General features: G+C 41.0%; 1 protein-coding gene across 1 annotated transcript in view; it reads left to right on the top strand.

Annotated features, from left to right (window-relative positions):
• Nucleotides 1-324: 324 nt before the first annotated feature.
• C2H1orf87 (chromosome 2 C1orf87 homolog) overlaps nucleotides 325-24,794 on the top strand; it is a 79,331-nt gene continuing 54,861 nt past the window's right edge. The window contains exons 1-3 of the mRNA XM_058693776.1: nucleotides 325-505; nucleotides 1,573-1,692; nucleotides 19,348-19,564. Of these exons, the coding sequence (XP_058549759.1) occupies nucleotides 1,586-1,692; nucleotides 19,348-19,564 (324 nt within the window). The 5' untranslated portion in view covers nucleotides 325-505; nucleotides 1,573-1,585. The remainder of the gene's footprint in view (nucleotides 506-1,572; nucleotides 1,693-19,347; nucleotides 19,565-24,794) is intronic.

Raw genomic sequence — 24,794 nt, forward strand, 5'->3', positions numbered from 1 at the left:
TTAAAATATAGATAAAATTATGTTATTGGTAATTGTTAACTTACCAAGTAATAATAGTTGCCCGGCTCAAATGAGGAATCTGGCATACAGATACCACTCAAACTTATTTTTTTTTTAATATTCTTATTTCATTTCATCACACAGGTGAGCGAAGGAGTTGCAAGAAAGACGCTCACATGTCTTGGAGAAGCTCCAAAGCACAGATGGGAGAACACTCAGACTCGCCTGTCTGCAGCCACACCCCGGCGCCTGTGGAGGAGCCCACCCCCTCTCCTCTCCAGCAGGTGGAAGAAGACTCGGACCCCGCCCAGCAACAGCCTCTGCGTCCTTAGCGACCCGGCGGTAGCAGCCCCGCCCGCGCGCTGGGCCGGGTGATTGGCCCGACTCCTGGCCTCCAATCCCCCGCCCCACCATGTTCCCCCGCAGGCTGTCTCTGGTCGCGATCCTGGGAGAGCACAGACCGAGTATCCCTGAGCTGCCTGGGTGGGGAAACGCCGCCTCGGGGGTAAGGCCTCCCCCTCTGTTTCATCCCAGGAAAGGGCTCAGGACTGACGTGCAGCTGCTGGGCAGACAGTGGACACCACAATCACAAACTGTGGTCCTTGAAGTTTCAGACAGTTTCACAGAGGTTGCAGGTTCCACTGGACAGGGCTATCCTGGCAGAGCAGGTCTTTCTTGCGTGTTGGCCACACACTAAGTGAAGTTGGGGTCTTGGGAAGAGCGCTGGTCTACTTCAGACCTGCACACTAGAAACAGGTCTGTTCTCACTCGCTGTGTGAGTTTGGTCAAATGATACACCTCTCTGGGCCTTGGTTTACTAGTCTGTAAAACCAGCGTTTGGATTAGAATGACCTCTGAAGACTTTTCAATAATAGCAGACTCTGAAAGAGAGTGATCAGCCTGGGGCCAGGTTTATAGAACGTCTGAGTTGCCCTTGGCATCAGATCTGTATAAACATCCAGTACTTATCTAATACTGGATCTCAATTGTAGATTCACTGGATTGTTATAGAAACACACATCAGCAATAACAACAAAAATCCCTCTTTCCTATGTACAGCGCTCCTTCAGATGTATTATCTCATTGGATTCACTCTAAAACCCAGGGAATAAAATTGGAATTATCCTGGTTTTGTAAAAGGAGAAACTGAGCATGAGAGCTGAATATAAGATCTTCACATACCCACGAAAAGCCCTGGTTTCCTCTCTCACTTCACAAGAATCACATAAGAAAGGTGGAAGGAAACCACCTGATATCAGAAAGGTAGAGTGCCCAAATGGCTCAGCAGACCGATTTGGTGGACCTCTTGAGTGGGATTCCCAAATCTGCTAATTACTGATTCTATGATATTGAGTAAGTTGCATAAGTACATTATGCCTGTCCCCTCAACTAAAACAAGAATGATAATCGTAATTAGGAATATCTTACTCATGCCTTTATTAGGAATGTCGAGTGAGATAAGATAGGCAAAGCACTTTGTTCTGCTGCTATTTTTGTTGTTATAATTGACAACAGTAAATTGACTAAAGGGAAATCCAGATGATGAAAGGTTTACTTATTTTCCAACCCAAGGATTTTGAGAAGCATGTCTTCTGTTTGGAAGACTCCGTGTGGATCAGATGCAGTGCCTGAGATGGTGGTGAAAATCATTGGAAGTAAACACTTTCGGTACCTCGTGGAGAAGCCAGAGATGTAAGTTTACTGTTTGAAAAATGTCTGCTTTGCTGGGAAGATAATGAAGTTTGGAGTTGCTGGTTTTTTTTAATCTGGAAATTTACATTTTTAAAATGTTGTCCATGGAAAATTAAGTCATGAAGGAGTAACAGTAGAAGTAAAATCGTGTTGATAACTTCCATGAGCACTGTTTTCCTGATATTTTTCATCTTTATAATTTCCCTTACTCCTTAATTACTTAGGCAGATTTTCCAAATAGATGAGGAATGTAAGCAAAGAGACATTTATAAATATTAATGGAGTATTTCTGCTGCTTCTCATCAGGTGTGCAATCTACTACATGTAGTAATTTTTTTAGCGGGGGCGGGGGGGTCAGTGTTAGTCAATTTGTTATGAATTAAAGGGGTGGGATTAATAATGAATCATAAATTATAAGATTTTCATTTACTCTTATTTATAGTCTATACTGCTCCAAGCAGGGGCTTCTCAGAGCTTAGCTACGAGGTCTTTCTTCCCTCCAACTCATCACAATCACATGTAAGGGAGGACACTCATGGATCTTTAAAATTCACCAGATATTTGGCACAGAAGCCTATGACTAGGTCTTCCTTCCAGCATTTTGGTGGTTCACAAAAGAAAAAAGAAAGCACGAGACCTGCCTTTGCTCTAGTATCATCCCGTAAATAGCAGCCGGTCAATCGTGGCCTTTCCCTCCTGAGATTATTCCCATAGCTTTTCCATTGGTTTCAGACACCGACAGACCAAACACAGAGACAAACAGATAAGATCTGGCCTCACAAAACAAAGGTGCTGAAAGTGGTGGATACCAAACCTGGCTGCCATCAGAAACATCTAGAAAACCCTTACAAATAAAGATTTGGAATCCAACCCAAGACCTACTGAATCGGAATCTCTGAAAATGAGGCCATCAGGACCACTGTTATGGAGCATAGGCATTAGCAGGGTAAATTTAACTCCCCACCATCAGTATTGTCAGCACAGAAAAATTCCAAAGTGAGTGCTATAATCAATTAGTAATGTCTGTCTGGCACAGCAAGGGAGTTTTGCGGCCCATGAGTCCGGCATTTGGGATCCCTACAGAGCTGAGAGATGTGAATTTGAATCCTGGCTCTGTGCCTTCCTGGCCTTTTGGCATTGAGAAAGTTAATTAATGTCTCTGGCCTCAGATTCTACCATCTATTAATTAAGGCTAAGACACATGTATCTAGTAGGGTTGTTATGAGGACCAATGAGAAAAAGTATGCAAAACACCTTTCCAGTGCCCAGGAATGTATTCAAGATGCTCACTCAGTGGTTCTGTTGTTATTATTGAAGCATATTTTTTCCAGGGATACAAGACATTTAATAAAAAATCAAATCTCATTCTATGGAATGCTTGCCATCCCTTTTTTTATTCTATGTCTGGGAGGCCACTTAGCTCTGTTTTGTAGATAAGAAAACTAAGATACTGTGATATAATCATATAATAATCTTACAGTGATAAGATCTACTGAATGTCCGTGCTTGGCGAGGAAAGTACTAGGGTCAGTTTGGATGCCTGGCTCAGTTCTCCTCCCATCCAGAGACAACATTACTACCGTACTAATTCCATTCTGCTCTGGGGTTCTTTCTGTAGCCCCTTGTGTCCCAAATCCCTTTCTTTTTCCAGGAGTATCAGAGTCCAATATGTTCCTAAAAGGGTTGGTTGGGGAGGGTCCTTGTCCTTTTAAATAGGGAAAAATTTCCTTTGTCTTATGAAAAGGTGCCTTTTATTTTCTTCTCTTTATTTTTTTAAATTTCAGAATCCAGGAAATAAAAGACTACATTAGGTTAGATACATGAACTGTGAAATAAAAGACGCAGTTCTTTTTCTTCTATGACGACCGTAAGACAAAAAAGTTTAAAGAACATCAAGACAGGTCGTTTCGTTTGTTTTCTATGGGCTTGATGTTACCGTGGCTGGAATTACATAGGACCATTAATTAACACACTTAGCTAAAATATTTCTGGATAGTTCAAAAATAAATGATTCTCAAAAGGTTCTTGTTGCTGAGGTAAAAACAGACCCACCACTGTCGTGTCAGGTATGTCCTAAAATCTATCTCGGAAACATTTTAGTTGTGCTACGTGTATACCCTTCAGCCCAGGTCTCAAGAGGGCTTATTCTTTGAGCTGAATCTGATGAGTCTGTTAGTCAAAAATCTAGGTAATAAACAGAAGTGAAAGCCAAAAAAGAAAGAAGTCTCTAAAAGGACAACCTGAATTAAAAAGAAAAATTACAAATTAATGATGGAAAGGGGTGCCTGGGTGGCTCAGTCAGTTAAGCATCTGACTCTTGATTTTGGCTCAGGTCATGATCTCATGGTTCATGGGATCAAACCCCATGTCAGGCTCCATGCTGACAGCACACATCCTGCTTGGGATTCTCTCTCTCCCCTCTCTCTGCTCCTCAGCTGCTCTCTCTCTTGCTCTCTCTCTCTCTCTCTCTCAAAATAAATAAATAATCTCTAAAAACAAATTCATAATGGATGGAAAACAGAAATCCTCCTGTATAACCACATTTAGTTCAGATTTCCTGTAGCCTATGTGGAGAAGGTCGAATAGTATGTCAGACCTGAACGTGATCTTCAAGGTCTAAATCAATGTACTAATTTGCCAGGGCTGCTGTATGAAAGGTCCACAAACTAGATGGCTTAGACAACAGAACTGTGTTGTCCCACAGTTCCAGAGGCTGGAAGTCTGAAATCAAGGGGTAGTAGAGCTGGGGAAGAATCCATCTCTTCTAGGTCATTCTCCCTGCTTCTGGCAGTTCTGTGGCTCATGGAAGCACAAATCAAAGATTCACATGGCAGTCTCCCTGTATATGTGTCTGTGTACAAATTTCCCCTTTCTATAAGAATACCAGTCAATTGGATTAGGGGCTCATCCCAGTCTAGTATGACCTCAATCTAACTAATTATATCTGCAATTACCTTATTTCCAAACAAGGTCATATTCTGAAGTCCTGGGGGTTGGACTTCACCATATGAATTTTAGGGTTCAATGCAGCCCATAACAACCAGTCTCCCATTTTATAGATGAGACAAGTGAGGACCCTGTGGGCTTAAAGTGAGGCTGGTTACTAAGAACTAAGATTGGAATTGAGCTCCCTCCCTCTTTCCTTAATTTAGCCTGTACAGTTATTGACAGATGAAAGAAAAATACTCAATACCCATTTAGTAGTCAAATTCCTCAACAAGGAGATCGATCTGCAGGCTTCAAAGAATAAAACAAGTGTCCCCGAGTTTTGGAATCATCACTTGCCTCCCACATCACCCCACCAGCCTTCCTTTCTCTCTATTTACTCTAATCCACTCATCTAAAGGCTTATTCCCCAAAGGGTGGTCCATGGAAAACCAGCATCAGCCTCACCTGGGAGCTGGTTAGATGCAGAATCCCAGGCCCCTCTCCAGACACAGTGAGCCAGAATCTGCATTTTTGTCAATTCCCAGAGGACTCTTAAGCAACATTACAGTTTGAGAAGCCCACTTTTCAAGTACAGCAAGCATCATCATTCTAAAATGCAGATCTAATCAGGTGCCCCACCTTCAGCCCCAGATTCACTGACCCCCTGCCCTTCGCCCCTGTGGGCTTCCATAGCAACCTTAAGGGACTGTCACACTCTATGATTTCCTATGCATTTCTGGCTCCCCTATTTAACTGTAAATCCTGTGTGCACAATTGCACCCTCAGCACTGAGTACAAAGTCTTTACATTTTGAAAGCCTAATAAATGAACGAGGGTACAGTGGATGCCAAGAAAAATAAAGAGCTAGAAAGACAATGCTTAGTTGCTTTAAATCCAAATCTAAAGGCTCATGTTGCTAAAGTATTATGCAGATGTAACTATGGAACTCTGAGGAGTAATCTTCCAAAGCTCATCAAGAAGATAATGCCAACTGACAGGAGACAAATATTCCCATTTTCTAAAAGGAGATAAAAGTATGTAATAACACCACAAAACCTGAGGCTTGTGGACAATCCCTGGCAAAATTGCAGGCCAAAGAATGAAATATATTAGTTGTGAAAACAAAACACGAAAGTGATGGTCACTAAGGGTTGGTACATGTTGACTAAAACCAGATTATGCCAACATGGTGGTGACTGAACAATTGATGTCAACACTACATGTTGGAGGTGGGGAGGTTAAGAGGATTTGTGTGTAACCCTGTTCTTAGTCAACATTTTTTTTAATCTCTATTTATTTTTGAGTGAGAGAGAAAGAGCATGAGCAGGGGAGGGGCAGAGAGATAGGGAGGCACAGAATCTGAAGCAGGCTCCAGGCTCTGAGCTGTGAACATGGAGTCCAATACAGGGCTCACACTCATGGACCATGAGATCATGACCTGAGCTGAGGTCGGACACTTAACCGACTGAGCCACCCAGGCACCTTGACCTTTTTAAATCCATAACTGAAGGAAGACAGACAAATCACTTCAGTAAACATGTAGGAAGAAGAATGCTGGAAAACCCTGGCAGGAAAATGAGCTAAAACCAACGAGACGAAATCAACGGAGATACACTCAAAGTCTGTGTTTAATTAAGAGTATGTATAAATGTTTCTATGGAATAAATGTCTGGGTTTTACTTGTTGTGAAACAATAGAAAATATATATGTTAGTCTCTGCTCCCAGTTCCTGACACAGAGCTCCTAAACCCCTTGCAGTTTCCTAGGAGATAACAAGAGCACCAGGTACCTCTTCTGTTCTAGTATTCAGTCTTTGACCGTGGTTGCTGACACAATGCTCCTAAATTCCTTGGAATTTCCTGGGTGATGTGGTGTCTCTGTTTCCATGAGGATACTCTCAGTGGGCCTCTGGACAGCTTCAGGATGGAGGCTGGTCACCAGAAAGACCAAGCCGTGATTAAGAACAGAACTTTCAGCCCTACCCTCCATCTTCGGGGAAGGGGGAGAGGGGCTGGAGATTGACTTAATGATTGAGCATAACTAGGTGATGAAGCCTCCCTAAAAATCTCACAAGTATGGAAGTCAGACAGTTTCCAGGTTGCTGAACACATCAAAGTGCTGGGAGGGTGGTGTGCCTGGACAGGATACAGATGATGTTCCACACCCCTTCCCACATACCTTGCCCTGTGCATCTCCTCCATTTGGCTGTTCCTGAGTTATATCCTTTTATAATCAATAAATAGTCTGGTTAAATAAACTGTTGTCCTGAGTTGTGTGAGCTGCTCCAGCAAATTACTCAAACCTGAGGAGGGGGGTGAAAGAACCCTGATTTATAGTGGGTCTATCAAAAACACACTGGACTTGTGACTGATGTCCAAAGAGGGTGGGGCAGTCTTGTGGGAATGAACCCTTACCCCATAGGGTCTGTGCTGACTCTAGGTAGATATCGTCACAACTGAATTGGTTCGTAGGGATACCCAGCTGGGGTTGAATTGCTTGGCATGGGGAAACCCATACACGTTTGGTGACCAGAAGTCTGTGGTGGTAGTAGAGAGGAGAGGAGAAAATGGAATGTTTTCCCCTCTACCCTTGGGTTTGAGCTCAGCACGAGCAGAGAGTATCCACAGAGTGGGATGTGCGAGGCCCAGTGGATTCAGAACAGGATATGCCACCTGTATAGCACTGTGCTTCTGCAGGCCACGTTTTAGGAGGGACCCTGGCACGCTAAGAGTGTGGCCGCTGAAGGCACTGCATGATGGAAAACCTAGGGTGTGAAACGTGGCCTAGGGGAACATTTATAAAACCTGGGGATTAAGTCATTAAATAAAAGAGGAATTGGGTTCATTTCAAGAAATGCCTGTGAGTATAGATGCTTCCAGTGAATAAAGCTGGCCTCTACAGTTCCTTCCAATGCCAAGAATCAATGACCCAAAGCACTTCATTCCATAGTTGCACTGCTGTTAGTATGGCATTCTTAAACACAGGGAGGCTGGCTGCAGATTTTTACAGGAAGGGATAGCAAAAATGGTAATAATGTGTGTTGATACTTGTAGCCTAGAAAGAAGAAAGTTTTGGTATTTCCCCACATGATTATCCTGGAGCCCATACTCTGTCATTTTTTGATCCCTCAAAGTCCTTCATGTTTATACATTGTTTTTTGCTTTGTTGAACTTTTTAAAAGTGCTAATGTGAAAAGCTTTAGAAATCAATGCATAGGTGGAGTTCCATCAATCTCCTTTCCACAAACATTAATTGAGCACCTGCTGAGTGCCAAGTCTAGGGAATACAGCAGTATACCTAAAATTCTAATGATGGGGGACATATAGCAAACATATGAAGAATGACTGTTCAAATGAGGAAAAATAGAGGGGGATCATAACAGTATATCAAGTCACAGAGAGTGTTCCCACAAGGCTTCGTCGAGCAAATGGCATTGGAACTGAGACAAGAGCCAGAATTATCCAATAAGAATTATCCATGGTTACTTAACAGTGAGCTGGCCAAGACTGGCCCAACTTAATACTGGTGCATGTGGCTCACCAGATTCCAACTTTCCATAAAACTAGAAGTTTTGGTTTCTTCTTCCTGCTCGTGCCTCAGAAGAAGAGGCTGGCTGCAACTTCCCACAAGCTCCAGGTTCTCCAATGGTAGACATCTGGCTTTCCCAGCACCTGCTACGAACAGCACCTAAACTGACCACCTGGAGCCTAAGCAGATTTTTTTTTGTGCAAGGCCACCTCATGCTCACTTCGTAAAAAGTGAGCGGATACGGTTTTTCAGAAGCACAGCACCCAGAGACCAGGGCACCCACGTAGCTGCTGCTTTTCTGTCTATGAGGTTCAGCCTGTACCAAGTGACTCTGCAGGTGTTCTCCATGCTCCTGGTGCCTCCCCAGATCTGCACAGAGAGTAAACCAGGCAAATACCCAAGGAAAGAGCATTGTGGGCAGAGGGAACAGCCCCTAGAAAGCCTTGTGGCATGTTTAGGGAGGACCAAGGAAGCCAATGTTGGTGTAGCAGAGTGAACAAGGGGAGAGGGGGTAGAAAATGAGGTCAGAGCAGGGCTCAGATCATGGCACCTGTGGGCCATGGTAGGAACTTAGGATTTGTTGTATGTAGAATGGGAAGCCCTTGGAATATTATGAGCAGCAGAAGTCACAGTCAAATGTATACTTTCTAAGGGATGGTTCTGGCTGCCGTGTGGAGGATAAATTAGAAGGGATGTGAATAAAAAGAGAGAGACCATTTAGGGAGTCATTATGGTAATCCATGCAGGAGATTGTAGCAGTGACCAATTAACTAGATAAAACCTATAATTTAAGAATTCAAGTACCCTGCTTATTCTTTTTTTTCTTTAGAGAAATAACTGAGCATAACATCTTATCTTTGTTTATCGCTTTTCTTGCTATATAATCTACATAAAATCTTAGTACCCACAGACTCCCATCTTTCCTTAAAACAGAGCAACATCAGAGGGTACACTTTTATCTCCATTTTCACAAGTTCAAAGTGATCGAGTAATATGTTAAAATCATACTTCTCTTATGCCTTTTTACTACATTAAGCTGTTTATTAATCTCCTACAATTGGTGGTTTATTATTACTGTTATTATTATTATTGTTGTTGGCACTGTAAGGCATATAAAGAAGCATGAGATACTATTTTAGACATAGGCATAAAACCTTAAGTAAGGGGGCACCTGGGTGGCTCAGTCAGTTGAGTGTACGACTCTTGATTTCAGCTCAGGTCACAATCCCAGGGTCAGAGGATCGTTCCCTGAGACAGACTCCTTGCTGAGCATGGAGACTGCTCAAGATTGTCTCTCTGCCTCTCTCTCTCTCTCTGCCCCTCCCCCATTCGTACTCATGCTCTTTTTCTCTCTCTTAAAAAACAAACAAAAACCTTAAGTAAGAGTGTACGGCATTACGTGAATAAATGCCAAATAAATGTTATAAAAAAAAATAGGTGCCTATGTATCCTAAATAGTGAGACTATGAGGTAAAAGTTGTTACTTTACCATTTGAAAAATCTATATTTCAAAAAACAGAATAAAAAGTAAAAGGCAAACGCAGAAGGACACCATTTATAACATATATGACAGGGGAAAATTTTTCTTCTTGCGGTATAAAGAGCTCTTGAAAATCAGTAGGAAAAGGACAAGCAGCTGAGTTTCATAAACTAGCAAAAGATCTAGATCGGCCATTCACAAAGAAGAAATAAACATGAACACCTACAGGGGTGCCTGAGTGGCTCAGTCGGTGAAGCGACCAACTTGATTTCAGCTCAGGTCATGACCTGATGGATTGAGCCCCACTGTGGGCTCTGTGCTGGCAGCATGGAGCCTGCTTCGAGCTCTCTCTCTCTCTCTCTCTCTCTCTCAAAATAAATAAGCATTGAAAAAAATGATCACTAGATATGTGTGTGATAGGTGTGGGGGAGATTCAACCTGAGTGGCAATGAAAAAAATTTAAACAGCAACGAGACATTATTTTTACCAATAAAACTGGAAATGACTTTATAAGGGAAATATCCAGGGTTAACAAAGATTTCAAAAAAAAGAATACTCATAAGCTATTGGTTTTTAAGTACACATATCAAAAGCCTTAAAAGTGCAGGTACTTTGGCATAAAATCTCTATCAATCAACTCTGTAGAAACAATTATAGATGGATAGATGGTTTGCCTTTTTAAATTTACATAATAATGTATAAGGCTGGGTCCCACAGGAAACAGATTATGTAAATTCAAATTAGCATGATTCCAGAATGGTTTCGTTTCTAAGAGTCAAGGTGTTGCGCAGGAACCACAGGCTAGCTGAGGCAAAGCTGTGAGCCGTCCTCAGTCTGCAGAGATAAGAAGAGGGGAATGCTTCTGGGGAGCACTCTGCAGCTCAGGCCACCTGGAGAAATGTAGTCACCTCTGGGCAAGAAACACAAGGAACTTAAGGCAACATTGCGGAGAAAGAGTCATCTCCTGCCAGGGCCACCCACTGGCCAAAACCAGCCAGAACCAGAAGGCATCAGAGCAGATCATTAGTCCACACAGATCAGCTTCCTGGGTTGAGGAAGGAGGCAAGGAACTGGAGGCATAGGAAAGTGTCCAGTAGGGCAGCAATGTTTAAATTAGTAAAAAACGGAGAACAGTAAATGGTTCAACAAAATAGGACCAGTTAAATAAATTGTATATCCATGCAATGAAATACTGTTTAGATATTTTAAATGTTCTCATGGAGACGTAAGTATCGATGTGTAAAGATATCTGCATTATATTATGGACTGGAAGTTCTTTTAAAAGATTACAAAATTGTAAAATCCTAGTTTGGTTTGAAAGCAAAACAAAATTTAAACATTAAAAAAAAGGGGAGGGCACCTGAGTGGCTCAGTCGGTCAAGGGTCCCACTTAGTCTCAGGTCATGATCTCATGGTTCATGGGCTCACCCACATCAGGCTCTGTGCTGACAGCTCAGAGCCTGGAGACTGCTTCAGATTCTGTGTCTCCCTCTCTCTCTCTGCCCCTTCCCTGCTCACATTCTCTCTCTCAAAAATAAATAAACATTAAAAGCAAACAAACAAAAAACAACAAAAAAACAAAACAAAAGTTCCTGTCTGTATGTGGAAATTTTCTATAAAGAGATACTATAGCACCTTGCCACATTTAGTTTAACTGCTTATAATTTTGAGAATTTGTGTAGTAAACTTTTTTTAGACCTTAATGTTTTTTTTTTGGAGCAATGTGATTCACAGCAAAATTGAGAGGAAGATACAGAGATACCACATGCACCCTCTGCCCACACATATACATAGCCTCCTCCATTATCTACGTCCCCCACGAGAGTGATACATTTGTTACAGTTGATGAGCTCACATTTACACAACATAATCACCTGAAGTCTGTAGTTTGCAATGCGGTTCACTCTCGCTGTTGTACATTCTAAGGGTTTGGACAAATGTATAATAACATGTATCCATCATCACAGAGTATTTCCACGGCCCTAAAAATCCTCTCCTCCTTTCCTCTAGTACACTTTTTAAATCCATGATCTCCTGATACCCCTGATTTAGTTCAACCTAATTAAACAAAATAACATAGCAATAATCATCACTCCTCATTTCCATAGACCACGTGGATGTACCTGGGGGGTGGTCCAGAGAGAGAATGGTTTGTCCTGCATTCTCTCACAGTATGGACAGAAGTCCTGGCTCAGAAACTGTGCCTTAAAGCACTGAGCTAATTGGAGAAAAGGCAAGCCAGTTTTGCACTGTCATTTTGCTTAGACTTGCAAAAGCAAAACAGACTAGAACGCAAGTGCAAAGGACGTTAAATTTCCAGCTGATAAAGGCTGGCTCAAAGATTTAAAAACGGCGCAGTCTGCAAAACTCCTGGGTATACTCCACCTGAGGACATTGTGATGACTCAATATTTCGTTTTTTGTGTTTTTTTTTTCTTCTGTAAAATTAAGGAAAGTGATTCTAAACAATTATGCTTTATCAGAGCAGATTTTAATACTAATTAATCTCCTTTGTTTAAAGTAGGTGATTTCTAGAACTTGGATTCACTGTTGCTAGTCAATTACAAGGCGGTGAGATGGATTATATGGACTATCTCTCTTTTTAAAAAAAATTTTTTTAATGTTTATTTTTTGAGAGAGAGATTGACAGAGTGTGAGCAGGGGAGCGGCAGAGAGAGAGGGAGACACAGAATCCGAAGCAGGATCCAGGCTCCGAGCCGTCAGCACAGAGCCCGATGCAGGGCTCGAACCCATGAACCGTGAGATCATGACCTGAGCCGAAGTCGGATGCTCAATGGACTGAGCCACCCAGGCGCCCCTGGACTGTTTCTTTTTACCTATCGAAATAAATTTTCCTCAGTTCTTATGTACTATGAAACTTTGATCTTTTGAACTTTAGTTTACCAGTAAAGAAAGTTCTTAGGGTCCATAGGAAAGAAGAGCACCTCTCTGTACTTGGGTGATGAAGGAGGTGTTTATAAAGGAGATAGCACTCTACTCTAGGACTAACATAAAATTACCATTTGTCAAGGGCTGACTGAGATCCGGGCTCAGTGGTACATAATTTGTACATCTTATATTGATAAGGATTATTTTTCTAATCTCACAGATGAGACACTGGAAATCAGAGATGTGAAGTAATTTGCCAAAGTCAACTGACATCTGGGGCTAGGATTAAGAATCAGGTCCATAGGACAGATAGTTCATGTCCTTAACCACTACATTATACTGCTTGTGATTAAGGATTAATTTTGCACAATTATGGAAAAGACTTTTTAAAAAATTTTTTAAATGTTTATTTATTTTTGAGACAATGCAAGAGACAGAGTACAAGCAGCAGAGGGGCAGACAGGGGAGACACAGAATCTGAAGTGGGCTCCAGGCTCTGAGCTGTCAGCCCAGAGCCCGACGCGGGGCTCGAACTCACGAACCGTGAGATCATGACCTGAGCCGAAGTCAGACGCTCAACCGACTGAGCCACCCAGCCACCCCTCTTTTTCATTCTCTACACTGTTGTTTCTTAAACTTCAGTGTACATAGGAATCATGTGACATGTTTGCGAAGAATTCAGATTTTCTTGTCCTGTTTTGAGAAATTCCAATTCACTGAGTTCAGAATGATCCAAGTTGTGTTTTATTATCCAGAATCCTGCATGATTATGACCCACCTCAGGTGGTCTGAGGTTCAAAGGTTAGAAACCACTGTCATTGTCTCCAAGTACGAGCCCTTCATCCTTTCTGGAATATTTTCCCACCTCCTATCTCCTCTTTCAACTACATTTTATTTGTCAATTCCTTTGTGGAGGAAGAGTCCAAAGCAAAGTAAGCATTACAAAGAGAATGACTGAAAACAGGGAGGGGTGGATATTAAGGAAGCCAGGCCTCTGCGCAGTCTCCTGTTTCAATTTCTGGAACACCAGGGACTTCTGATTTTAGTCAATTACAACTTGAAAATTGCAACTCCACCACCTTCTGGAGCATACTCTTCTACTCTGGACTGAAATAGGTAAAATGTAGTATCTGTTAAGTAAACAGCCACTTATATATTAGTTTCGCTCTGTCAGCACCGATTATAATTCCTTCAAAACAAGCTATACAATCTTGTGGGTTTTGCCTTTACAAACCTGTACTCCCTGCTTGGAATTTGGAGCACACTATCAATTTTGGTCCACTCTGTGTCTCCCAGATTGCAATTTCTCAGACCCCAAATGTTTTTGGTTGCTTTCTAGCCTCTTCCTCTCAGTCAATACCTTCATGGAATCATTCCCATCCTCCTTAAGCCGGTTTGGTGTGAAATTGCTCTATGATCTCCTTTTTACATAACTCTATTTTTTCTGTTATCACACAGTTTTTCACAAATTGAAAGACCATGCAGCCCATTGGATGCCCAATACAACATTAATAAAATAGTAGTGCATAGCTGAAAGACAATTCAAACAGAAGAAAACATCCACGGTGTAAATGTGTATGCCATGCTGTACAACTGCATATAAGTGACGGAAGAAAGATGCAGAAGAGGAAGGTGTGCTGGGCTATCATTTTCTAGAAGCCAAAAGTACATCACGCCAAAGAGTAAGAGCGGATTGGATTGGTTGCTCATTTTGTGTCTCAAATAACCCTTTTATTTTACTCTGCCGTGAGAAATCAACTTTGGTTATTTTCATTGATGTCAGAGTTCGGTTCAATGTTGTGAAGAAAGAAATGGAATACTTTGGGAATAACTCTGGGGATATAATGAATTCCTTGTCCCTGGGAAGTTTACGAACCACAGCGGAACGTCAGCCACTTAAGGGTTCTGTGGAGGGACGTAAGTCTAGCTGGGAAGATGGACGAGATGCCTTGATAGATGTTCCTTTTTATTAACTTGTTAAAAGAGAATAAAAATCCTGTTGCTTAAAACAGTTTGTATATTGTTGGTAGAAAATTGAGGAGTAATGTAGAGGAAGGGGCGTGTGTTTTAGAGCCACACAGACCTGGGAATGAATCCTAGATCTCTACCTGCAAGGTGGCCTTGAGGAATGTACTGAACCTCTCTGATCGTTGAGTTTTTCATCTGCACAATGGTGATAAAATACCCACTCTTCAGGATGATTAAGCTAACATGGAAGGATTTATGTAAATTTATACATGGCGCTTGACTCATGGAAGCATTTAGAATGTTAGTTCATAGAATTCCAATGATGAAGAAATGATTTGGGCATAGGTTTAGGAGTTAAAGTACTTTAAAAATCTTTCTGAAGGTTTAATTTCTATCATAATAATACATGGTATGACTCTCTGGCATTAAAAAAAAAAAAGACGAAGAAGAAAAAATAAAAACCTCTCACACTTCATCACAATAACATTTGCCACATTAGCACAGGCTTCACAATTCAGCTTCCCCGTGGAGTTTGGTGAGATTTTCAGCTACACTCCCCTCCCCAGTCCCATTTCATATTTTTATTTTGTTGTTGTCTTTTTAAAAAAGGAAAGTCTGGTTGTGTTGCTTATCTACTATTACTTCCAAATAAGAACATGCTTTCATTTACTGAAATTGGATCCCCATTCACTGCCTTGGCACACTCAGGACTGTCTTCTCCAGAGGGTTGGAGGCCTGTTAGATGGCGCACAGTTGGAAGCTGGTGGCACTGAGTCCCTGCCAAGGCTGGCAGACCTTTAAGATGGCATCTGGTGACCTTTTCCCTGAGCCCCCCCTGGGTCCTCCATTTGAGATTTGATGTTCTCGGCAGGGGTGTAATCCAAATCGAATGTGAGATCTGGTGAGTTGGAGTTATACCGGAAGTGGGCCAATGGGAAGTCTCTACACTGCTTTGGGCAGTCGATGCTCCCAGAAGCCCTTGCAATGTTTCTTTCTAACCCTGAGACTCTGAGCTCTAGTAGACGGTGCCCTAAAGGGCTGATTTGCAGGAAGAGCCCAGTGTGACAGAGGGAACAACTGAACAGCTTTTGCCTCATTTATTTATCATCCAGCAATGCAGTAATCCTAATTGCTCTAGTTGTAGGATGGCACTAAACTCTTCATGGTGTCCCTGAGAGCTGCAGCTGAGGTCAGAAGTACACATGAAGAAGCCAGTCGTGCCTTGTTTCCAAGATCGTGTTGATGGCATTTTTTTCCTCCTCTTCAAATGGCAAATTTCTATTTTCAGTTCTGCAGGTAGATAGCACACAAGCCTCGAAGAAAGAACTGTGCATTTGTGAACAGCCTAACAACCAATGTGTGTTGACGAATTGTTTGTGCTAACAACAGGCACATGCCGTTTCTCAGCTGGGGAGTCATTTTCGTGATAATTTTAAAGTGCTATGTATGTTGTGTTTTTTTTTTTTAAACAGCTTTTACTTTGAACAGATTTAACAGGTTATTTTTGGTTTTACATCTACTGTGACTGTTTTAACAGACAGGCAGATACATTTCACATTTCTCAGGCAATTCTGTCCTGAAACTGCCCACAAAAGGATTTTGAAGGTGATTAATGAAAAGATGATTTATCTCCCTTGCCTTTATCCAGTGGAGTTAACTCTCTGCCCCAAACCCATTCTTGCCTTCAAATCTGCACTTCCTCCTCCTCTACTCTCTGCTCCTCACAAAATGTAAACTTTCATGGATTCTCTCCTGACTCTATGGGCCATAGGCACTCAGGGGTCATCAGGCAGATTTAGGTTTAAATTCCAGTTCCACTATTGAAAAGCTATGTACAATGAGACAAATCACATCAACTCTCTGAGCCTGAATTCCTTCATCCTAACAACGAAAATAATATAAGCACCTACCTATAGGGTTAATCTCAAGATTAACTACCTAGTGTATGTGAATGGCTCTAATGGGATTGTCATATAGTTAAACGCTCAGTAATATTATTTTTTTTTTTTCAACGTTTTTTTTTTTTTTTTATTTATTTTTGGGACAGAGAGAGACAGAGCATGAACGGGGGAGGGGCAGAGAGAGAGGGAGACACAGAATCGGAAACAGGCTCCAGGCTCCGAGCCATCAGCCCAGAGCCTGACGCGGGGCTCGAACTCACGGACCACGAGATCGTGACCTGGCTGAAGTTGGACGCTTAACCGACTGCGCCACCCAGGTGCCCCAGTAATATTATTTTTGCAACCATTGCAAATCCTAGTTATTCGTCTCTCTTACGAACTTCAAATAGCACTGATTCTCTGTAATATTCACTTGACATTGATTTATATGCTAATTAAGTATGTTTCATATTTATGTAAATTTTATACTAATTTCTTTGAACAGGTTATGGAAATATAATGTATCTATTATATATACACACATAAAAATGCACATGTCATATATATAGTCTCACCAAATTTTCGCAAATGTGTTAAACCCTTGTAACAAGTGCCAAGGTAAAAGACAAAACCAAAACCAACAAAAATTGAATAGTACAGATACCACAGAGGCCTTTGGTATTCCCTTCTGGGCTCTACACCTCCCTAAAAAGGTAACCACTACCTAGAAGCTATCGATCTAATTTCTGGAAGCAGGTTTTTACCTGTGGTTAACTTTACTCTTTGTGTTATTTTTGGACAGCCAAATGAAATTAAATTTCTTGAGGTCAGGGATCATATGCTCTATGTCTTCTTTTACTACAAGAATTATTTGTTAAATACACACCTTTGTCCTCACTTTCCCACCTTGCTCTGTTGTCATTCGACTGCACCTGTCTGGAAAATCCCAGCCCTGAACGCACCCATCTCTCCTTCTCCCATCTCCACAAGGACTCCTAGGCAATCCTAGAGAAGGGTATGCCCCCTCTCAGCCCGAAGCCACAAAATCGTGGTCTCCAACCTTCATGGCTACTTGGTTGTACCCAGCCGACCTTTCTTCTTGTTCTGACCAGCTCTTTTCCACTTTTCATAGCAGCTACCTCAAGCCATCTGCCCTTAGTTCAGACTTCCTTCCCTAGCACTTCCCCCTTGAGAGCCAACAGGGAAGCATACCTTATATATCAAAGAGAAAAGTCAAGCTGTCACCCAATGTATAAATAAATTTGTCTACATCCTCACCTATCTCCCTACTATCCTACCCTGAGGTTTCATTTCTACCTCTGTTCTCTCAATGACACCCCACCTCACTTTGTTGGGGTTCATCATATTTCATCAATGACATCTTCTCTTTCCCTCTGGCTCAGTTGGCACCATTGACATTTAATTGTGTTAATGTCTCCACTATCCTTCAACATGATAACAACAAAGCCCAATCTGAAACCCTCATTGCATTCCAGTTACCAATCCATCTCTCTCCCCTCTTGCAGCCAAACTTCTTTGCAGAGGTCTTTATACCTCTGGGATTCGGTTTCTTGCCCCCTTCTTTCCCCAGCCTACTTCAGCCCAGCATCCATCACCATTACCTCACAGAAGCTCCTTTGTCAAGATTCCTGTCGGTGTCCTCATGGCTTAAAACAATGGACACTTTTCAGAACTCACCTTTCTCGGGAGCCCCTGACACTGTTTCCTATGCCCTCTTTCTGGAAACATCCTTTTCACTTTGTTTCCAAGCCCCACACTCCTGGTTTCCCTCCTGCCTTACTGAGAATTTCTTCTAAATCTCCTTGTAGGGCTCTTCTGCTCTTTGTAAATGTAGGTGTTCCTCTGAGCTCCTTATCAGGCCTTCTTTCCTTCTCATGCTACCTCAACCAAGAGGATTTCTATAAAAAGCATACATACATTCAAATCATTGCCTGTGCTTTGTTTGGCTTTATCAAATCAACAAGTAACGGAGTGATTGTTTTATGCTCCGATGATGTCATGATTTAAAATGGATCCTTTGCATTGTATCAATACTAACAGTTGGAATTTAGTGTGCCTTCTATAGCTATATAGAAATTGACTTTTCCTGATTATAAAATAATATTGTAATATCATAAAATAAACTTTTAGGAATATTCTGAATTCTGCTACCCAGAGACACTTACTGTTTATTTCTGGCATGTTTCTTTTTAGATGTACTATGTACTCTCACACATAAACACATATATTATGTACATGCATTTTATATAGTTGAGATAATTATAGTTTTCACTTATTTGTATAACTGGACATTTTCTTGTGTCATTAAGACTATTCCTAACTATTTTCATGGCTTTATAAATTATATCATATGAACATAGAATGAAATATTCAAAATATTCACCTATTACTAAATACTTAGAATTTAAAATTTTTCTGCTTCTGCATTCTTTTCCATAATACACAATTTTAAATATTGATTTAGTAGGTTAAAGCATTGCGACTTCCTGACTGAGCCTTCATACATTTTGTCAGGTCACCCAATATATTAATTATATCTATTTATATGGACGTTGGCATTTGACTTTCTTATTTTCGAAGTTTTCTCAATTTAAAATGATGTCTTATAAATGCTTTGATTTGTGAGTCTTCAGTTGGTAAACAAGGTAGACTCTTTTTTTTTTTTAGTTTGTTTATTATTTGCATTTCTTTGAATCATTCCTACAGTTGGTTTTTCCTTTTCTTTTCCCTATTTAATATTAAATGTAAATGGAGGACTCTTGAGAAGAAGAGAAGCCACAGGATAGCACAGTCTCTCTAGCTAAATGATCCATACACAGTAACCAACGTCTCCTCCTTCATTCCACCGTGCTGAGTTACCACTGTTCACACCACCAGAGTAACACCCTCTATTTCTTATGCCAGCCTAGTGTATTCAGAGTCTGCCCTGTGAGTAACAAAGTACAAAACTGTTTCTTCACAGCAAGGAAAATGAGAACTTGAAGGCAGAAACTCAAACAGTACTCCAGAAATCCATGATTGGTAGTGCAAGACAGATGAGCAGAGACTCCCCAGCTCCGACTAATCCTACTGATCATCAAATCAACCATGACCCAGATGATGAGGAAGAAAACAAGCACCAAGAGAACAACCAGAAATTCCTCACAGGAGCACTCACAAGCAGATTTCTGGATGGCAAAGTGAGTGACAAAAACCCAAGCTTCTTTTGGTAATTGACTAGGAAAATTCAAATTAGGTTCATACCACACACCCTTGTACTAATGGTAATTAATATATTTTGCATAAGAGGGACTTGGAATTCATTTTTTAAATCAGAAAATAAATTTGAGATCATTTTGTATATTGCATTCTGGTTGACCACCAAGTGAATTGGCCAACCTACTCCACCTGCAGCTAAATCAGTGATGATCATATAGTGATACATGTAAATGTACATGCAACCCTGGGATGTGCTCAAGGGGAAAGGTCTGTCTAACATTACAAGAAGAGTTCATTTATTTTCAAAATCCAATGCGACCAGAACTGCATATCGAAAAATTATCAGCCGGGGCGCCTGGGTGGCGCAGTCGGTTAAGCGTCCGACTTCAGCCAGGTCACGATCTCACGGTCTGTGAGTTCGAGCCCCGCGTCAGGCTCTGGGCTGATGGCTCGGAGCCTGGAGCCTGTTTCCGATTCTGTGTCTCCCTCTCTCTCTGCCCCTCCCCCGTTCATGCTCTGTCTCTCTCTGTCCCAAAAATAAATAAAAAAAAGAAAAAAAAAAGAAAAAAAAAAAAAAGAAAAATTATCAGCCAAAACCATCCTGATAGAAATATATATCTCTGCACTCTGTTAAGAATCAACCAAACAATTCACAACACACTAACTTGATAATGATGAATCCATATGATTAGTAATTTGTAATTAAAAAGCAAGAATAGCAGCAATTGGAAACTGGATCCAAATCAAGACAAAACTAATGATTCATTGGTAACAAAGTACCACTTCCAAAAATTGCTGAAATTGCATTTAGACGGATACATAGAGTCGGAGTTTTGCAGTGACGCCAAGCATTAAGTGACAGCCAAATATTTCAGTAGAATACTGAATTCGAGTCTGCAGTAAACTCTAACATAACTATTTTTAGTTTATAATTTTAATAGCCCTTACTAAATCACTTAGATCCTAGCTAGTCTTTAGTCATCTGAGAAAATAAAAGCCTATAGATTTGTGATCTTTTCCTCCTAAGAACTCTGCAAAGCTTATAATTTAGAGTGGTTAATGGCCCACCAGTGGACCTCAGACCATACTCTGCAAGGTCTAGTTGAACACAGGTCCCAGAAGAGCAGTGACTTGCCCAGAATGTCAGTGGCGCAACCTACGCTGGAAATGGTGCCTCCTAATCCCCAGTTAATGTGTTCTTTCGGCTGTCTTATAAGTAGTCCTTGAATTCAGGGCCTGGTTGCAGCAGGATATAGTGCATCTGCAAAGGTGAAGTGACCTATTGTGAACTTCTAAAGACCTCTGAGTTTTTACATAATTTTGACTCTTGCATTAATGTATTTATTGTTACTCCCCAAGGATAACCTTGGTAATAATATCATGTCATAAAACACTTTATTATTGACTGGTTGCTTTCAGATAAATTATATCATTTGCTGTTTGGAATTAACCCCTTGAGGTAGGTACCAGTGTTTTCTTTATCACTATGGTATAGATGATAAAACTAAGGCTCAGAGGGGCACCTGAGTGGTTCAGTCAGTTAAGCATCTGACTCTTGATCTAAGTTCCCGCCATGATCTCAGGGTCATGAGTTGAAGCCTTGTGTTGGGCTCCATGCTGGGCATGAAGCCTACTTCAAAAAGGGAAGGAAAACAAAACTGAGGCTCAGAAAAGTTGAAGAGGCTCATAAGTGTAGAGAGAAGATGTTTATCCAGGTTTTCTTCTCTCTCTTTTTTTCAAATCATCTTTCTAATTATAAAGTACTGCATACTCATGTACAATTTTGGCAGATGGAGAATATAAGAAGAAAACTCAACCAAAGAAAAATAATAACATATTTCTTTCTTTTTTTCTCTGTGCATAGATATAGAATGAGAATCATTATGTATTTACTCCTTGTGATCCTGCTCAATTCATTTCATATTAAGAATTTTCACCCTGGCTTTAAAAAATTCTTCCTAAGCATCATCTTGAATGGTTCTATGAGAATCATACTCAGAACAAGCACTTAAATATCATTTATTATGTGCTGGGCACCATTCTAAGTTCTGTACATGTATTAACTAACTTAGTACTCCCAAGCACCCAATGAGGTAGGAACTCTTATTCTCTTCAGCCTGTACAGGAAGGAACTGAAAAACAAGGAAGTCAAGTGCCTTGCCCAGGTCCTGAGGCTGAGAAGGGACAGAGCCACAATTGAAGCCCAAGTCCTAGGTTCCTAATCACCACCAACTGTATTCATTCCTTTGTATGGATATAATATGGCTCATTTAACTAATCCCTTACTGATGGGCATTTAAGTCATTTCTAGTTTTTCTCTTATAAATGGAAATGGGTTTCTTGACACTCCCTCTACCACATCAAGCAGCCCATTCATGGAACAGTTTCCGCAGTAGCCATTATCATGGCCAGAATGTTCACTGAATAAGCTGTTATTGGACCTCCAAGATACGGATTCTTTGCTAGCTCTGTAGTGCTAGAGGGGGATGATTTGCTCCTCCCCTCCCAGAACTCAATGAGGTTTCTTGTGGGAGACTCAGCAGGGCTAACACCCAGCCACCAAATATAGCAAGGCCTCCTGGGAGGCGTGGGTTCTGACTAATTGGTTCTGTCTGCCGAGTCTATGATGCTGGCCTGCCAGATGGCAGCCACAGTTGCCTGGTAAAGAGACCCTCATTACCACCTTGACTAAGTGGTAAATGGAATTCTGCTGCAGTGAAAGAAGTAAACCAATCAGAACTCCTTCTAGATCCTTCTCTCTCACACATAGATGAAAATAAGCTTTCCTGCCTGGGATGTAACAGGCAATCTGGACTGCCTGAATTTGCTCCAAAAGAAAAGTTGCTGATAAAGACTGAGCTAACATGGGTGAGGACAGGCAACTGTGAAACTCTTTTCTAAATTACAGATCAAGTTTGAAGAGTATCATTAGTTAGTAGGAGGTAAGTAAAGCTGAAAATGCTATGAGAGCTCATCGTTTCATGTATCTGAGAACAGTAAGATATCTTAGAAATCAGCAAGTACAAATCTCCACTTCCAAAATGAAGAATGAGGGGCCCAGAGAGCTTTAGTGATTACTTTGAGGCTTTACAAGTCAAGAGCCTGGCTCTTCTTAACAGTAGCCTTAGAATACTTTTTCTCCAAATTCTGTTCCTTATGTGTCTTTGAAAATACAAATACTGTTTGTATTATTTCTCAGAAGCATCAGCTCTGCCTTCTCTCAGAAAATAAAAAAGAATGTGTGACTAGCTACAAACTCAGTAGCACGGTTTCAAAAATAAAATTAGAGCATGTTTTTTGCATCTGGCAGCATGAAAATGAAAAGTGTGAGTGCTTTAATTTTAATAATTATCATAGTTGATCGGTAATGTGTTCTTTTCAAAGTGCTTTTGTGTGTTTTATCTTACTTGTTCTCCACAGTACCCTGAGAGGTAGGTGGAGGCACATGATGTTATCCTCATTTTGTAGATGAAGAGACAGAGGTCAAGGACATTTCCACTTGGCCGTGCATTGGTAGATTCATCATGTTCAACACAGAACCTTTGATCCTGCTCTTTTTCTGTGGTCTGTGTCTCACAGAGTAGACTCCCATCTTTGCCGGTTATATCAGCAAGAAACCTAGGCATGCATTCCTTCTCTCTCTCCCTGAATCTAGTATCACTGAGCCCTTTAAATCCTAACCCTTTATGTCTCTCAAAAATGCCTTCTTATTTCTGCTTCCTCTGCCATCATCCTAGTCAGACCACCATTGTACCTCAGCAAGTTGATTTTAATTATCTCCAAACTGGCTGTCCTTTTTATGCTTCTCTCTCTGTATTGGTCAGCTACTGTAATAATACTGCTGTGTAACAAATCACCCCAATACTCAGTGGTTTATACCAAGAATCATTTATGCTCACATCTGCAGATGTGAGCTAAGATAGCTTTTGCTTCCTTTATTTAGACTTTTCTAGGCTTGGCTGCAAATGATAGATTTAGTTCAGGTCTGCTCTGGGTTTTTCTTACTGTTCTGAACCCAGTAGGCTCATCAAGGCAAGTTCTTCTTATAGTAATGGAAATGTTTCAAGACAGCAGACTCTACCACAAGTACGAATTAAGTCTTTGCTTGTGTCATATCTGATGTGGGAAACAAAGGCAGAAGAAAAAATTAAATTTCTTTGCAACTTAGCCCATTGACAAGTCTGTGAGACAGGCAGAGTGACATTCCTCTGGGAACTCAACTGCCTCAATGTTGACTCTTTGCTGAGGGCAAAAAGTGATCTTAGCTTAACATTATCCTGACCTCCAGGATTCTGTAGGTTTCCTTTAACATAAAAAAAAATTCCTTTGGAAACTCCCTTTATCTCTACCCCCAAATATATGTTTGCAATCATCCTCTAAGCATAAAGCTCACTGATATACATCTGAAGGATCTTATTGATGTGCAAATGTTGGGGTTCTGGAGCCAACCCAAGAAAAAAATTCTTTGGTGCAAAGAATTTTGCACCAAAATTCTGGTCTTTTTTTTTGCACCAAAGACAAAGGATGTCTTTGGTGCAAAAAAGGTGGTTTTCTTAAAGCACAGGGATAGGACACATGGGCAGAAAGAGCTGCCCTGGGATTGTGAGGAATAGTTGATTGTTTACTTGGGAGCTGGGGGAGGTAAAGACTGGGGGAAGTTTCCAAAAGCATTTAAAAAAAATTTTTTTTACATTTATTTATTTTTGAGAGACAGAGAGAGACAGAGCACAAGTGAGGTGGGGCAGAGCCGAAGCAGGCTCCAGGCTCTGAGCTGTCAGCACAGAGCCCAGCGTGGGGCTCGAACTCACAAACTGTGAGATCATGAGCCAAAGTTGGAAGCTTAACTGACAGAGCCACCCAGGTGCCCCTACAAAACCATTTTAATATGCTAGAGAAGACTCATGGGATACTGGAGGCCTAACTATTGTCAAGCTAAGGCTATTTTTCCCTCAAGGAAAGTATCAATATTAAAACAGTTGGGAATTCCTGGAGGAATGTTCTACTCTGCCAGCCTCAAGTATTTGTCAATGGGCTGCAGGTTCTAAGGAAATTTGATATTATCTACATTTCCTTTTTGCCTTTATTCCACATAATTATGATTAAGGTTTTATTAGACAGTAACAAATGACCTTATCCTAACAATAGCTAGCCCTTTCAAGGTCCTAGAAACCTTGCTTCCAAAATTCCTTGGAGACTTATGCTATCCCTAAC

The sequence above is a fragment of the Neofelis nebulosa genome, chromosome 2 (genome assembly GCF_028018385.1).
Source record: "Neofelis nebulosa isolate mNeoNeb1 chromosome 2, mNeoNeb1.pri, whole genome shotgun sequence".
In the NCBI taxonomy this organism is placed as follows: Eukaryota; Metazoa; Chordata; class Mammalia; order Carnivora; family Felidae; genus Neofelis; species Neofelis nebulosa.